At 39.0% G+C, this 15729-nt stretch overlaps 1 protein-coding gene across 1 annotated transcript in view; it reads left to right on the top strand.

Annotated features, from left to right (window-relative positions):
- The window catches only part of LOC126457659 (RAD50-interacting protein 1), a 121347-nt gene that overhangs the window by 62941 nt on the left and 42677 nt on the right, over positions 1–15729 (top strand). Inside the window, exon 6 of the mRNA XM_050094151.1 lies at positions 11529–11754. Within this exon, the coding sequence (XP_049950108.1) occupies positions 11529–11754 (226 nt within the window). The remainder of the gene's footprint in view (positions 1–11528; positions 11755–15729) is intronic.

The following is a 15729-nucleotide window of genomic DNA, read 5'->3' as shown; positions in this document are numbered from 1 at the left end:
TTGAAATTGGTCTTATTTTTTACTACCATGTGGTGCACCCTGTTAAGCAACAGCGTGGAGAATGAGATTAGTTAGAAATAACAGAACTGTCCGAGGATTTATTAGAAGACAGCATCCAGTCATAACAATATCTGTGGGTGCTCATATTTGCTTGACATTGCTGTACAATGTGATTTCCTTTGGAACAATAATCTATAGTGTTATAAGACCTCAAGTTTATGAGCATAAAATGGGCAGAGAAAGCCAGCTGTGAGTAGTGTTAACATTCATATTTTGGAATATGAAAACAGGATGATGAGAATCAGGCATTCCAACTATTCACTGCATCCTTAATATTCAACAAACTTCATGGATTTTTTGACACAGTCATTGCCTTTTTAGGGAAAAATCTTGCAGAAGAAGCTGCAAATGTGAGGAAAGACATTATAGAATTTAATGGCACAGCCTAAACTCTCATAAACATAAATTATATGCATTTGTACCCACATCTGAGTGGTTGTAAAATATGTTCCAACAGTCATCTTGCTCTAAACATGCATGTAGTGCATGACTGCTTTTAAGAAGTTAGGAACCAGTTACTAAATGCAAACAAAAACTATATGTTTGACCACAGACTGTTCACAAAAATAAGCCATTATCACACTTCGAAAAATGTACACAGTCTTTTCCTTCCATGTTCTGTTAATGAATTGAGAAACAGTAGTACAGTAATAAAATCACCTTTGAAAGTTGGGTTTGGACATATGCAGGGTGACACAGAAAAACAGGATCATTTCCACAGTCCAATAAAACTAGAAGCGATGAAGGAAAGAAATTGCATTCATAGTAATTGAAACGTTACAACTTTGCCACTTATGAAACATTGATGGCATTTATCATTTTTTTTTTTAATTATGTCGTTTAGATGGCATCCTCCTGTATGAATACATTCGTGAAATCCGCTGTTGTGATTCCTCGTTGACCACTGCAGCGTTTCAGCTGGGATACTGTTTTAACTCATCCAGGTTTCTTGGTTGAGTCATGTAGACGTCGCTCTTGATGTAGCCCTACAAGGAAAAATCACAAACGGATAAATCTGGCAATCTAGGGGGCCAGGGACTGTTACCAAATCGTGAGATCACACGGTTGCCAAACAATTCTCACACATATGCCAATGATTGCCATGCAGTGTGCAATGTCGTTCCTCAGGCTTCTTGAACATATGGAAAGTTGTTCAATGCAGATGTAACAAAAGTTCGTAACATCTCCACGTAACGATTGATATTTACAATTATTGTGTTTCCCTGTTCATTTGCAAAAAAATATGATCCGATAATCCCATGTGATGAAACACCACATCATACTGTCACTTTGCTAGCTTGCAAAGGGCACTCATGAATGTCATTAGTATTTGTGTTTGCCCAGTAACAGTAGTTCTGTTTATTCTCATAACCTGTGAGATGAAAATGTGCCTCATCTGACATCCACAACTGGTTTAGAAATTAATCATCATTGTTTATTTTTGTTATCATTTGTTGACAGAATCCTAATCGTAACCAGTAATTGTTGTCCTTCAATTGTTGCACCATCTGTAGTTTGTACGGATGAAATTTTAAAACGAGATGAAAAATTTTGCGAACACTCTCCAGAGACATTCCAACCACTGCTGCTTGCTTACGAAGTGAATGCCGTGGGCTCTGTAAGACAGATTTGTGTACATCATCAATGTTTACTCGAGAATGCACACTTCTTGGGCGTCCTGTTGGTTTCTCCTTGAGGGCAGATTCAGTCTCTTCAAAGGTATTAATCCAACATTTTATCACTTGTTTCGACAGAATGGCATCATGATGTCCTAAATTCTAAAAGCATCGAAACTCCCTCTGCACCTCTACCAAACTATCATTGTTTTTATAAAACATTTTTGTGGCTAACACACGCTGTTGTCCTGCTGAAATGGCAGACTGTTTACTCGCTAACTGTCATGAACCCGCAGCACTGCCACCTGCCCAAGGCTGCCACTACTCATGTCAAACATTCCCGTTATTCTGTGTCACCCTGTAGATGTCATGTAGAAGGAACCACCACCTCATAAATATTATGAAAATTCACAGAAGAGGAGTTTCACATGTTAAAGTACATTTGGTCCCTCAGTTCATGTGGAAATCATGAGTACAGTTAAGCTCCACAATCAATTAAATCTCTCTCTCTCTCTCTCTCTCTCTCTCTCTCTCTCTCTCTCTCTTTCTTTCTCTCTCTCCCCCCTCCCTCCCTCCCTCCCTCCCTCCCTCCCTCCCTCTCCCCCTCCCCCCCTCCCTCCCTCCCTCCCTCCCTCCCTCTCTCTGCCTTCGTTTCTCTTTTTCTTTTACTCATTCATTTTTTCTTCCTTTGAGCAGAAAATGACTACTTGTTAATGAAGTCTGAAGTCTTACAAAGTTGGAATAGGAGTTTAGTCAGTGTAAACCAGTCATGAATAATATTTTACTCAGTGGAAGAAGGTGCTACAGAAATTATATTGTTATTTAACTGGATAGATAAAAAAATCTACTGACCAAGCAGTGGCAGAACACACACATTAAAGACTGTTGTGATTGGCAAGCTTTTGGAGCCAGTTCTAAGCCTAGGGGACTGATGACCTGAGATGTTAAGTCCCATAGTTCTTAGAGCCATTTGAACCATTTGAGAAGGAAATACTGTTTTTTGCGGACTGCATTGGGCAAAATTTGAAAACCTGAGGGCTTAAAGGTGAAGACAGGGTGATATGCAAGACAGAGATTACTACTAAAGCATTGTGCAGGAGGTAATAAGAATGAGAAGCTAAGTGCATTGTATGTAACAGAGGTGGGAGGGGGCAGTGAAAAATAGATGGAAAAGACAATTAAAGATGTAGGAAATTAAAACAGAGTGAGGCAAACCATAATTACAATGAAGAAAAGCTGAGACAGAAGAAATTAATGTAAATTAAGGCCAGATGGGTGGCGAGAACCAAGGACATGTTGTAGTGCTGGTTCCACCTGCAGAGTTCTGAAAAACTGGTGTCTGGTGAAAGAATCCAGATGGCATATGTGGGGAAACAGGCACCGAGGTCACGAATGTCATGTTGTAGAGCATGCTCTGAACCGGATATTGTGAGTTGCCAGTGTATACCCTCTGCCTATGCCAATTCTGCCTAATGGATAATTTGGTAATAGTCATGCCAATGTAGAAGGCTGACCAGTGTTTCCTTAATAGCTGGTATATGACATGTATCATTTCCCTTTGACAGTATATGTTTTGCCAATTACAGGGCTATTACAAGTGGTGGTAGGAGGGTGCATGGGGCAAGTCTTGTAGTTGGGATGGTCACAGGAGTAGGAGCCATAGTGTAGGGAGATGGGTGCAGAGGGAGCATAGGGTCTGACAAGAATATTGCAGGGATTGAGAGGGCAACAGAAGGCTATTGTAGATGTGGTGAGCAAAATCTCAGGCAGAATGGATCTCATTTCAGGGCACGATTTTAGGAAACCATGGCCCTGTTGAAGTAGCTGATTAACACATTCCAGACCAGGATAATACTGAGTTACCAATGGTGTGCTCCAAAGCTGTTTTGTGGAGGGATCAGCAGTACCAGGATTGGATGTGATAGCCTGGGAAATCTGCTTTTGAACTAGACTGGTGGGGTGATTACCTGCAGTGATGACTGAGGTGAGAATGGTGATGTATTGCTGTAAAGAGTCTGCATCCAAACAAATATGTTTGCCTCAGATGCCAAGGCTGTATGGGAGGGAACATTTGACATGAAAAGGATGACAACTGTCAAAATGTGAGTACTGCTGTTTGTTGGTAGGTTTAATGTGAACGAACCATATAGCTCCTACCCCTGTGACTCTCCCCGCTGTAAGACTTGCCCTATGTACCTTCCTACCATTACCTAAAATAGCCCTGTAAGTGGCAAAACATATACTATCAAAGGAAATGACACATATCATATACCAGCTATTATGTAAATGCTGTTCGTAATTATCAATTACGATGAATGGGCAGAGGCACAGGGTATATGCTGGCAACTCGCAATGTCCTGTTGCAGAGCATGCTCTACAACATGACATTCATGACCTTGGCACCTGTTTCACTACGTGCACCATCTGGATTCCTCTCCCAGACACCAGTTTCTCAGAACTCCACAGGTGGGAACTAGCACTACAACATGTCCTTGGTTCTCGCCACCCACCTGGCCTTAATTTACGTTAATTTCTTCCGTCTCAGCTTTTCTTCACTGTAACTGCTCTTAGCTTCACTCTGTTTTAATTTCCTACATCTTTCAGTGTCTTTTCCATCGAGTTTTCACTGCCTCATCACACCTCTGTTGTGTACAATGCGCCGGCCGGTGTGGCCGTGCGGTTAAAGGCGCTTTTTTTTTTTTTTTTTTTTTTTTTTTTTTTTTTTTTTTTTTTTTTTTTTTTTTTTTTTTTTTTCCCCTATACTCCGCGAGCCACTTTTATGGTGTGTGGCGGAGGGTACTTATTGTACCACTATCTGATCCCCCCTTCCCTGTTCCATTCACGAATTGTGCGTGGGAAGAACGACTACAAGTGTAATAAGAAATGCCAAGAAAGGAAGGAAAATATATTTGCTTAACAAGAGTGATAGGGCACAAATCGCAGAATATCTGAGTGACCACCATCAAACGTTCATTTCTGAGGAAGAGGATGTGGAACAAAAATGGAAAAAATTCAGAAACATCGTCCAGTACGCCTTAGATAAGTTCGTACCGACTAAGGTCCAAAGCGAGGGGAAAGATCCACCGTGGTATAACAATCATGTACGAAAGGTACTACGGAAACAAAGAAAGCTTCATCATAGGTTTAAGAGTAGTCGAATCATAGCTGATAAGGAAAAGCTGAACGAAGCGAAAAAGAGCGTAAAGAGAGCAATGAGAGAAGCATTCAACGAATTCGAACATAAAACATTGGCAAACAATCTAAACAAGAACCCTAAAAAGTTTTGGTCATATGTAAAATCGGTAAGCGGATCTAAATCCCCTATTCAGTCACTCGTTGACCACGATGGCACCGAAACAGAGGACGACCGAAGAAAGGCAGAAATACTGAATTCAGTGTTCCGAAACTGTTTCACTGCGGAAAATCGTAACACGGTCCCTGACTTCAGCCGTCGCACGGACGCCAAAATGGAAAATATTGAAATAAACGATATCGGAATTGAAAAACAACTGCTATCACTTAGTAGCGGAAAAGCATCCGGACCAGACGAGATACCCTTAAGATTCTACAGTGATTATGCTAAAGAACTTGCCCCCTTTCTATCAGCAATTTATCGTAGATCGCTGGAAGAACGTAAAGTACCTAGCGACTGGAAGAAAGCGCAGGTCGTTCCCATTTTCAAGAAGGGTCATAAATCAGATGCGAATAATTATAGGCCTATTTCGCTTACGTCAATCTGTTGTAGAATAATGGAACATGTTTTGTGTTCTCGTATTATGACGTTCTTAGATAATACAAATCTCCTTCATCATAACCAACATGGATTCCGCAAACAGAGATCATGTGAAACTCAGCTCGCTCTATTTGCCCAAGAAATTCACAGTGCCGTAGACACTGGCGAGCAGATTGATGCCGTATTCCTGGACTTCAGGAAGGCATTTGATACGGTTCTGCACTTACGTTTAGTGAAAAAAATACGAGCTTACGGAATATCGGACCAGGTTTGTGATTGGATTCAGGATTTCCTAGAAGAAAGAACACAACATGCTTCAGTCTGGAACCGCGTGACCGCTACGGTCGCAGGTTCAAATCCTGCCTCGGGCATGGATGTGTGTGATGCCCTTAGGTTAGTTAGGTTTAATTAGTTCTAAGTTCTAGGCGACTGATGACCTCAGAAGTTGAGTCGCATAGTGCTCAGAGCCATTTATGTACAATGCACATAGCTTCTCACTTTTATTAACTAGTGCGCGATGTTTTAGTAGTAATCTCTGTCTTGTATATTACCCTGTCTTCCACCTTTAAGCTCTCAGGTTTTCAAATCTTGTCTGATGCAGTCCCCAACAATCAGAATTTCCTTCTCATCCCCTATGGTAAGTCTCCCTTGACCCGTGGTTCTGGGTGACTTTCCCAAAATCTACCCTTTTTCCTAGACCTCTCCAGTCATTTTCCTTCACCCTTCTTCCTTCTCCATCAACACTTCTGCCTGAAGAAGGTGCCACTGACTCCAAAAGCTTGCCAATCATAACACTCTTTTATGTGCGTGTTCTGCTGTCACTTGGTGAGCAGATTTTTTTATCTGTCCTATTAAATAATTGTATCAATAATTGATTGTTTTAGAAGTTATATTGTGCTAGATAGGTTGGATGATCTGAATAAAACATCTTCATTGCCATTTATTAACATTAGGAGTATGCTCTCATTCTGTTACTACACCTACAGATCGGTCCATTGGTGATATGATCTTGCTAAATTTCTCTTTCCATTGAATTTACATTGGAACGCTTTATGTGGCTCTGTCTTCTGCAGCATCCAGATAACAAGCTTGTACCATGCCATACAGATTGGTATGTCTGTACATCATATACTTTTCATCTAATGCCTTTCTTTTGTTATAGTTTCACTCTTCACTTTGTCTGTACTGTTTAGGGGGTGCAAAAATCTCACCTGTGCACTGTTTATTCTGGCTGTCTCTGAAATAACTGTCAGGTGTAATTGGTACTTTTCCGGTTCATATTCTAACTCTTCTGTTTATTATAATTCCTTGTAGATTTTAGGTTCCAAACTCTTAATAAACATATTTCCTTTTCCTACTCCCTTTTTTCATTAAGCATTTATCCATCTGATTGACTGTCTCTCTAGTTTTTTCAGGTGTATCTGCAGTATGAAGTACTGATCTTTTCTGCAAAGGGGGGGGGGGGGGGGAGGGGGGTTGCTATCCTGCACAAAGCAGTGGTTCTTCATGGTTTGGTTTGCCTTTACTGTCGGTTCTGTTGCGTACTGGAGGTTCCCTCTCTGCTGGCACTGCATGACCATTCAGGTTATGCATTAGTAGAATAATGATTATCATATCATTGTTATCTAGCTTGCCTCCATGATGAGCCTTGTGGCAAGAATGCCACCATTTCTCTACCATCATCAGTTTCTTTGTCATCTCTTCTATCAACAATCATGTCATACTTCAATTAAGGCCTTCTTCAACTAATATCATGTATTAGGATGTTGATATTTGATGCAACCTTGCAGATGGAGCACTATGAGCAATTCTTAATTCTCTGTTTCCTACAAGCACACACAGCATTACAATCTTTGAAACAATAGAGTTTGTGTTGAAAAGTTTCTGCATAGGTTATTTGGCTGTTGTGATGGGGAATAGCCTGTGCATTGACAGCTTCCAGTTCCATAGATTGGGACCCATTTAGTGTCCATCTGACAACTGGACTTGCAGAATGTCATTTAGAAGTGCTGTTGATGAATCTTGCCCAATAGGAGGAACTGCAAACAACTTGAAATCATTTTTCATAAAAGTTTTGTGAAAACAATGAACCACATTTTTTTCATTGAGTGCAATTGAACAGAGGAAATCTGCTTGCAATTCTGCAATGCAATTTTTTCATCAGAAACGTCCACAAGTAGTATGATGATGTTTTAAAACTTCTGTAGCCATTTGTACCTCTTTGTGTTTCTCCAGAACCTTTGCAAATTTCATGTACGTCTACCTAAAAACTGCAGACATAGATATGCACCAGCTGAAGGTATATGGAAACCAACAAACAAAAACAAAATTTTTGTCAGGGGATAATACAGTAAGAATTACTAACTACAACTACACAGAGTGATGAGCAAGAAAAGATAGGCCAGCATTATAGCTCTGGATTTATTAGATCACACCCACTCATAATTGAATTATAATTTATTCTCAGCAGCCCCATCCCTCTTTTTCCATTCTTTTACAATCAGAATTTATGATATGAATATAATATCACTGGGGATTGACAGACTGAGCAAATGAATTGAAGTTATTAGTTGATTCTATATTCATAATTGATTTTTATTTATCAATTCAGAAGTAAACAAAATTTTTCATTTGTGCTTCCGAAGTGGAAAGATTGGATGTCCAAGTGCTGTTCTTTTATTTGGCTCCTTCCGTGTTGTGTGGCCCCCCACCCCCCCCCCCCCCCCCCACCCCCTTCCCACAACCCCCTCTTTCTTGCCTCTAATCACCAGTGATTCAGTATGGTGTCCATCTTAAATGACTTTTGTTTATGTTCTCTCAGTATGATATATGATGTATACAAGGGTGCAATTTGAAGTGGGTTTATTTCTTTTACTAAAAATGAACAGTGACTTCTTGTAACTTGAAGAAATGAAAATTGATGTGGGAAATAAATCAAAATTGGTACTTTAAATAATTCGGGAAGGAAAAGGAGGAAGAAGGTAATCAATGAACTGTCAGTGAGTTGTACAACATGTCCCTTTAGTGTAAGAACACATACATTTATTTGTCTTCTAAAGTCAGCACTAATCAGCAGTTGTGTTTGTATTTCATAATGTTCTGTGCAACATTTAGAGCAAATCTGGTGTGAGAGAAATAGAGGAAAGAGAAATAACTTGTCAAAGTTATCACCATTAAAATGTAGCCAATTTAAATTTATTGTGCTCTTACTTATTTAAATGATTATTTTTGTCATTCATAGAAAAAAGGTTAACCTTTCATATTTCCTCAGTGGAGGGAAATGGGTTATTGGACTAGGAGCACTAACTCATTTAGACAACAAATGGAGCAAGAACGTGGGTGTAGTTTTCTTGTGTAAATCATCTAAGAGTTTAGTGTGTTCGACAGAAAACCTGTGGAAATATTAGTTCATTGTTGCAGACTGGTATTTAGGCCCATCTTTTTATGATTATGAATGTAGTGCCCATAACTACACCATCTTATTCAATTAGCATAGGCTTCTTTTGAGAGTTTACTTTATGTGACAATGTGAAAGGGCACCATCAGTACAAGGAAACTACACAAAGAATGAAGATTGATAATAAATAAACTGTCCTAAAATATTTCCAAAAATGTATATAAACAAAAGGACTTTTTGATATAGACATGCCCAGGCTAAACCATTGGCCCTAGAAACACGAAATTTACGGTGTACTTTCCGGATATAGTGTAAGCACCAATTAAGAATTTTTCTCTAAATGCACAAATGTGGGACATCACCTATCCAATTAGGATTTTAGAGTGTCATTTGCTATGCACATTGCATCGTGATCCATGCTGGAACTTAAAATTGTCTTTAGAAGATGTCACAACACCAAAGCCACTGGGCTTCTCACATCATAGGATCATAATGTGAAGCTAATACTTTGGGTGGGCACTACTGTGATGTTGATGAAAAATGGGAACATTAAACCCATGAACACCCTGTAATGGCACTTGGGAGCGAGTTCTAGTTTTACATTGCGATATAGTCCAGACGACTATTTTAACAGGATCTGCTCAAGGGTGAACAGTGTTCTGTTGATCTCCAGTGATCTCCCATTTAATTTCAATGGACCATAGTTTCGTTTCAAAGTGTACTTCACAATCAAATGAACATTCACATTCACCGGAGTAGATTTGTATATCCTCATCACACAGTCTGGCTATTTTGATCCACCCACTAAAATTGGAAAGAACAATGTTTACAAAGAAGTGTTATACTTTTTACAACATACAAAGTGATTCTTGTCTAACTGTGTGAGGGTAAGTCAATTATTATCTGCAAAGTAGTTATAAAATTTTATTGTTATCAAATAGGAAACTTACAAGAACATAATTTTTCAACATAGTCTCCTTGCGTTTCACCGCACTTGGTCCATCACTGTACAAGCTTCCTGATGCCCTCATAAAAGAAGATTCTTGGTTGAGCTGTGAGCCAGAAATGCACCACTTCTTTCACTGCTTCATTTGAGGCAAATCAGCAGCACCTTAATGCCCGTTTGAGTGGACCAAATAAGTGATAGTCAGAAGGGGCAAGATTGGGACTATATGGAGGATGATCCTGTACTTCAAATTTGATATTCTGGAGTGTTTCAGCAGCGTGGGCAGCAGTATGCGGACAGGCATTGTCGTGCAACAACACAACACCTTTTGACAGCAATCCTTAGCATTTGCTTCAAATTGCAGGCTTTAGCCTGGCAGAAAGCATCTCACTGTAACATGACTGTTTGTTGTTGTGCCCCTTTACCCATAATGTTCCAGTACTGGACCTTGTGCGTCCCAAAAAACTGTAAGCATCAGTTTTGCTGCAGACAGCGGGGTCTTGAACTTTTTCTTGCATGGTGAATTTGGATGTTTCCATTTCATACCCTGTCGTCTACTCTCCGGATCGTAATGATGGATCCATGTTTCATCACCAGTAATGATCCTGTCTAAGAAGTCGTCCCCTTCATTACCATAGTGATTCAAATGTTTTTTGCAGATGTCCAAGTGCATTTGTTTATGCAGCTGTGTGAGTTGTTTTAGGACCCATCTTGCACAAACTTTATGAAACCAAGTCTGTTGCGGATGATTTCGTAGGCAGAACCATGACTAATTTGCAGATAATGTGCCACTTCGTCAATAGTTAATCGTCTGGCTAAGAGAATCATTTCATGTGAACGGTCAATGGTTTCTTCATTTGTGGCGGCAAACGGTCGTCCGGCTCCTTCACCATGCATAACACTTGTGGAACCATTTCGGAATTTTTCAATACATTCATAGACACTCTGTTGTGGAAAAACACTGTTCCCGTACTGTACCGAAAGTCTTCGATGAATTTTGGCCCCTGATACACTTTCCGCCCGCAAAAAATGGATCACTGAACGTTGCTCTTTTTTGGTGCAAATAGACAGTGGAGCAGCCATGATTAACAGCATGGCAGCGATAACGAAACTAACCTAGCAACTTGAAAATTGCAAAGATATAATAACAAATAAACAAAGCATGTGTCATCAACGTTGAACAACAGTACTACCAAAATAAACAAAAATATAACTAAATTGCAGATTATAATTGACTTACCCTCGCATGTGCCACTTATGCTCCAGTGTCACTTCCAGCACTTTTAATCTGATGAAACTAACTAATGTATTCGATTCCACCATAGCTACAGTAACCTCTGTCTACTTCCAGCACATACTGTCATCACCTTCACTTTGTCATAAGCTATGCTTCTGTCAATTTTTGCTATGGTTGAGCTTATAAATATGTGAATACTGTGTTTATGCAATGCGTGACATGTGCCAAAGATAGTTCTTTAATGTTTGGTCTTGTGTGTTATACACAAATTTACAATAGTGCAAAGAGGAGTATCTTTAAATTCTATACAAAGCATCAAATACACCTGGTGAAATTATCAACATTTAATCTGTGTGTGTGTGTGTGTGTGTGTGTGTGTGTGTGTGTGTGTGTGAGAGAGAGAGAGAGAGAGAGAGAGAGAGAGAGAGAGAGAGAGAGCTTTAGGGATGCACAGTGGTTCCTACTCTATAAGTAATTTATGTATTTATTTCCTAGAAATTCATCCAAAAACATTCTTTTTAGGCCTGTTTAAATTTCAGACTGAACTGATTCGGGGTCTAGTACAGCTGGCTGTTGAGAAACTGCACAATGAGCTGCCTTCTCTCCAACAAGATGATGCTCTTTTCTCTCACTTGGTAGATGAAGCACTAGGTTTTGATCGAGAACTACGGGATAGTTTCAATTACCCACCAAAGCAGCCTGGGGTCATACGTGTTCTGACACAAGCCCAAGTGTTTGTTAATTGGATTAACATGGAAAAGAAATGTAAGACATTGTCTCACATATCTACTGTTTAAATAAGTAATTTTCAGGAAAATATAAGTTTTCATTTGTACACTAAGCCTACATTTACAGATAATTAATGTTTTAAAACTTAAATCTAATCTTATCCTCGTGATCCCAACAGCAGTGATAGATAGGGTGTTGTATATTGCTAGCAATGATTTGAAGCCAGTTCTTGAAACTTTGTAAGTAATATTTCTTGGGATAGTTTGTATCTATCTTCAAGCGTCCACTAGTTCAGTTTCTTCAACATCTCTGTGGCACTCTCCCATAGGCCAGACAAACCTGTGACCTCTTATGTTGCCCTTCTCTGTATACATTCTGTATCCCTAGTCCTATTTGGTATGGGTCCCACGCACTTGAACAGTATTCTATGATAGGTTATACAAGTGATAAGTAAGCAATCTCCTTTGCAGACTGATTACATTTCCCTAGTGTCCTGCCAATAAACCGAAATCTGCTCCACGCTTTACATTATGACTGAACCTATGCTATTGTTCCATTTCATATCCCTTGAAAGCATCACACCCAAGTATTTGTGAGTTAACTAATTCCAACTGTAACTTGTTGATACTATAGTCATACGATACTATGTTTTAGGAATCCATGCTGATTAGCATGGAGGATGTCATTCTGTTTGAGAATCTTTCAATGTTTTGAGCTTGGAATATGTTCTAAGATTTTCCAAAAAATGGTGTCAAGTATATTTATTGGATAGTAGTTTTGTGTATTTTTGCATCGGAAAATCTTCCACATTTTTTGTTTCAGATAATGTAACTATGTGGTAATGTAGTTCGAGATTAGATCACTATTAACAATTAGAAGAGGTAGCAAACAGCTAACGGAAATGTATTAAAAATATGAGGAAATGACGAGGCTGTGAGATAGCAACTGCTGTGTATGTTCAGATAAATCTCTCTTCTGCAAACCTTTGACTTGTGTGCTTGATTAAGGCCAGCAGACTTCTGACTTTCAGTAACTCGACAACTGATGTAGCTCCTGTAGCAAACTTTCCTTCTCATCAGATAAGATAATTAGAGCCTTTAAACTTACACTTGATTCCCAATTAAAATAACAAGACAGTGCCTTCAGACAACTTAAGTTCATTAGCCAAACTGTGGTGCCAACCAACATTTCATCAGCTATGTAACTTAATTTTGATTCTTCTTCAGTATTTTCAAAAGTGTTCAAAAAATTTGTTGCTAAACAAATACATTAGATGAGCACATTTTACAGTATCATGTACTGCACACAGTTCAGGAACTGTTTGGAGTTTGTGATTATTTATATCAGCAAGAGAATTCACCCTGTCATAAAGCAGCATATGTGAGGCAATGGTTTATGGGCAATAACATTCTTGAAATGGATTGATCTCTTGACCTGAACCCAGTGGAACATGTTTAAGACGAGTTAGAATATCAACTTCACTCCTGAACCCAGCATCCAACAATCACTGCTCTCTCTTGTTTCCGCTATTCCTCCACAGACATTCGGAGACTTCACTGGAAATGTACCCAGCAGAGTTCAAGCCATCATGAAGCTGAAAGGTGGATACACTCTGTATTGATATCCACTAATAGGTGTCCAGATACTTTTGATCAGATAATGTAAATCTTCGATTGTGAAACACATCTCTCCTGCTGAATAAGTGTGCATAGCTCGTAAGATAGACATTTTAAAGCCCACTTTTACTACACTATCTGTTCGTGTTTTGATCCATACTACTACCTTGCAAAATATGGAATAAAAGAGCTTGCAGTAGAAGAGATTTGTTTCACAGTATCAAAGATGTAGTAGTCCCCATAGCTCTTCAGGCATGCATTTTAGAGCCCATGTTCACTTAAATTTTTGCTTCTGTTGTCATGTACTTTCAACTGTGTGCATTTATGCCGTTAATTATGGTACACCCTGTATTAATAAATCTGTATGAAGGAAAAAATGGCCATACCCTATCCAGAATAGTAACAGAGAAATTTAATATGGTCTTAGCCAATCTTTTTGGTTGGGAATTATCAAACATGAAAACTTAGTAACATTTCTGTTTATTGAAGTAATTTGTCACTTTTTAATCACCTTTTTCAAATATTTTGTCACCTTTCTTTTCTTTTTCAAGTGCCACCATGGCTCCTAACCTTTTCCTCAGAATAAAACTTTACTGGTATTAGTCAGGCAAACAGTACACTACATATGAAATAATAAAATAATGCAATCAAACATATAGCCAAGAATGTGTCAAGACTAGAAAATATCTGTGATTTAACTTTGTACACCAACAGATCTTGTGGAGCATATAGGGTAATCATGGGTGTAGCAACATACTATTAGTTTGTCCCTAGTTTAACAGAATCTCCTACCAGAGTTATCATCAAAAGCAAATACCCAAAAGCAACACTCATAAAATTTTTGTTTCTTTATAGACAGTCTTCAGTTTATCTTAGCCAACATACAGGATATGTTTAGTTTTTTTGAGTACTGTATAATTGGTAGCTATAGTGACAAAAAGTACATATAAGTGAAGCCCTGTTGTAATAAAAAAATATCTCCTTTTTATTTATGATGCAATATCCGTATGTTGCTGTTGTTGTTGTGGTCTTCAGTCCTGAGACTGGCTTGATGCTGCTCTCCAAGCTACTCTATCCTGTGCAAGCTTCCTCATCTCCCAGTACCTACTGCAACCTACATCCTTCTGAATCTGCTTAGTGTATTCATCTCTTGGTCTCCCTCTATGATTTTTACCCTCCACGCTGCCCTCCAATACTTAGTTTGTGATCCCTTGATGCCTCAACACATGTCCTACCAACCGATCCCTTCTTCTAGTCAAGTTGTGCCACAAACTTCTCTCCTCCCCAATACTATTCAATACTTCCTCATTAGTTATGTGTGATCCACCCATCGAATCTTCAGCATTCTTCTGTAACACCACATTTCAAAAGCTTCTATTCTCTTCTTGTCCAAACTATTTGTCGTCCATGTTTCACTTCCATACGTGGCTACACTCCATACAAATACTTTCAGAAATGACTTCCTGACACTTAAATCTATACTCGATGTCAACAAATTTCTCTTCTTCAGAAACGCTTTCCTTGCCATTGCCAGTCCACATTTTATATCCTCTTTACTTTGACTATCATCAGTTATTTTGCTCCCCAAATAGCAAAACTCCTTTACTACATTAAGTGTTTCATTTCCTAATGTAATTCCCTCAGCATCATCCGACTTAATTAGACTACATTCCATTATCTTCGTTTTGCTTTTGTTGATGTTCATCTTATACCCTCCTTTCAAGACACTATCCATTCTATTCAACTGCTCTTCCAAGTCATTTGCTGTCTCTGACAAAATGACATTGTCATCGGCGAACCTCAAAGTTTTTACTTCTTCGCCATGGATTTTAATACCTACTCCGAATTTTTCTTTTGTTTCCTTCACTGCTTGCTCAATAAACAGATTGAATAACATCGGGAAGAGGCTACAACCCTGTCTCACTCCCTTGCCAACCACTGTTTCCCTTTCATGTCCCTCGACTCTTATAACTGCCATCTGGTTTCTGTACAAATTGTAAATAGCCTTTCGCTCCCTGTACTTTACCCCTGCCACCTTCAGAATTTGAAAGAGCGTATTCCAGTCAACATTGTCAAAAGCTGTCTCTAAGTCTACAAATGCTAGAAACGTAGGTTTGTCTTTTCTTAATCTAGCTTCTAAGATAAGTCGTAGGGTCAGTATTGCCTCACGTGTTCCAACATTTCTACGGGATCCAAACTGATCTTCCCCGTGGCCGGCTTCTACCGGTTTTTCCATTCGTCCGTAAAGAATCCGCATTAGTATTTTGCAGCCGTGACTTATTAAACTGATAGTTCGGTAATTTTCACATTTGTCAACACCTGCTTTCTTTGGGATTGGAATTATTATATTCTTCTTGAAGTCTGAGGGTATTTCGCCTGTTTCATACATCTTGCT

The sequence above is a fragment of the Schistocerca serialis genome, chromosome 2, assembly GCF_023864345.2.
Source record: "Schistocerca serialis cubense isolate TAMUIC-IGC-003099 chromosome 2, iqSchSeri2.2, whole genome shotgun sequence".
In the NCBI taxonomy this organism is placed as follows: domain Eukaryota; kingdom Metazoa; phylum Arthropoda; class Insecta; order Orthoptera; family Acrididae; genus Schistocerca; species Schistocerca serialis.
The sequence above is the reverse complement of the archived record's forward strand: the minus strand, read 5'-3'. Positions and strand labels throughout refer to the sequence as shown.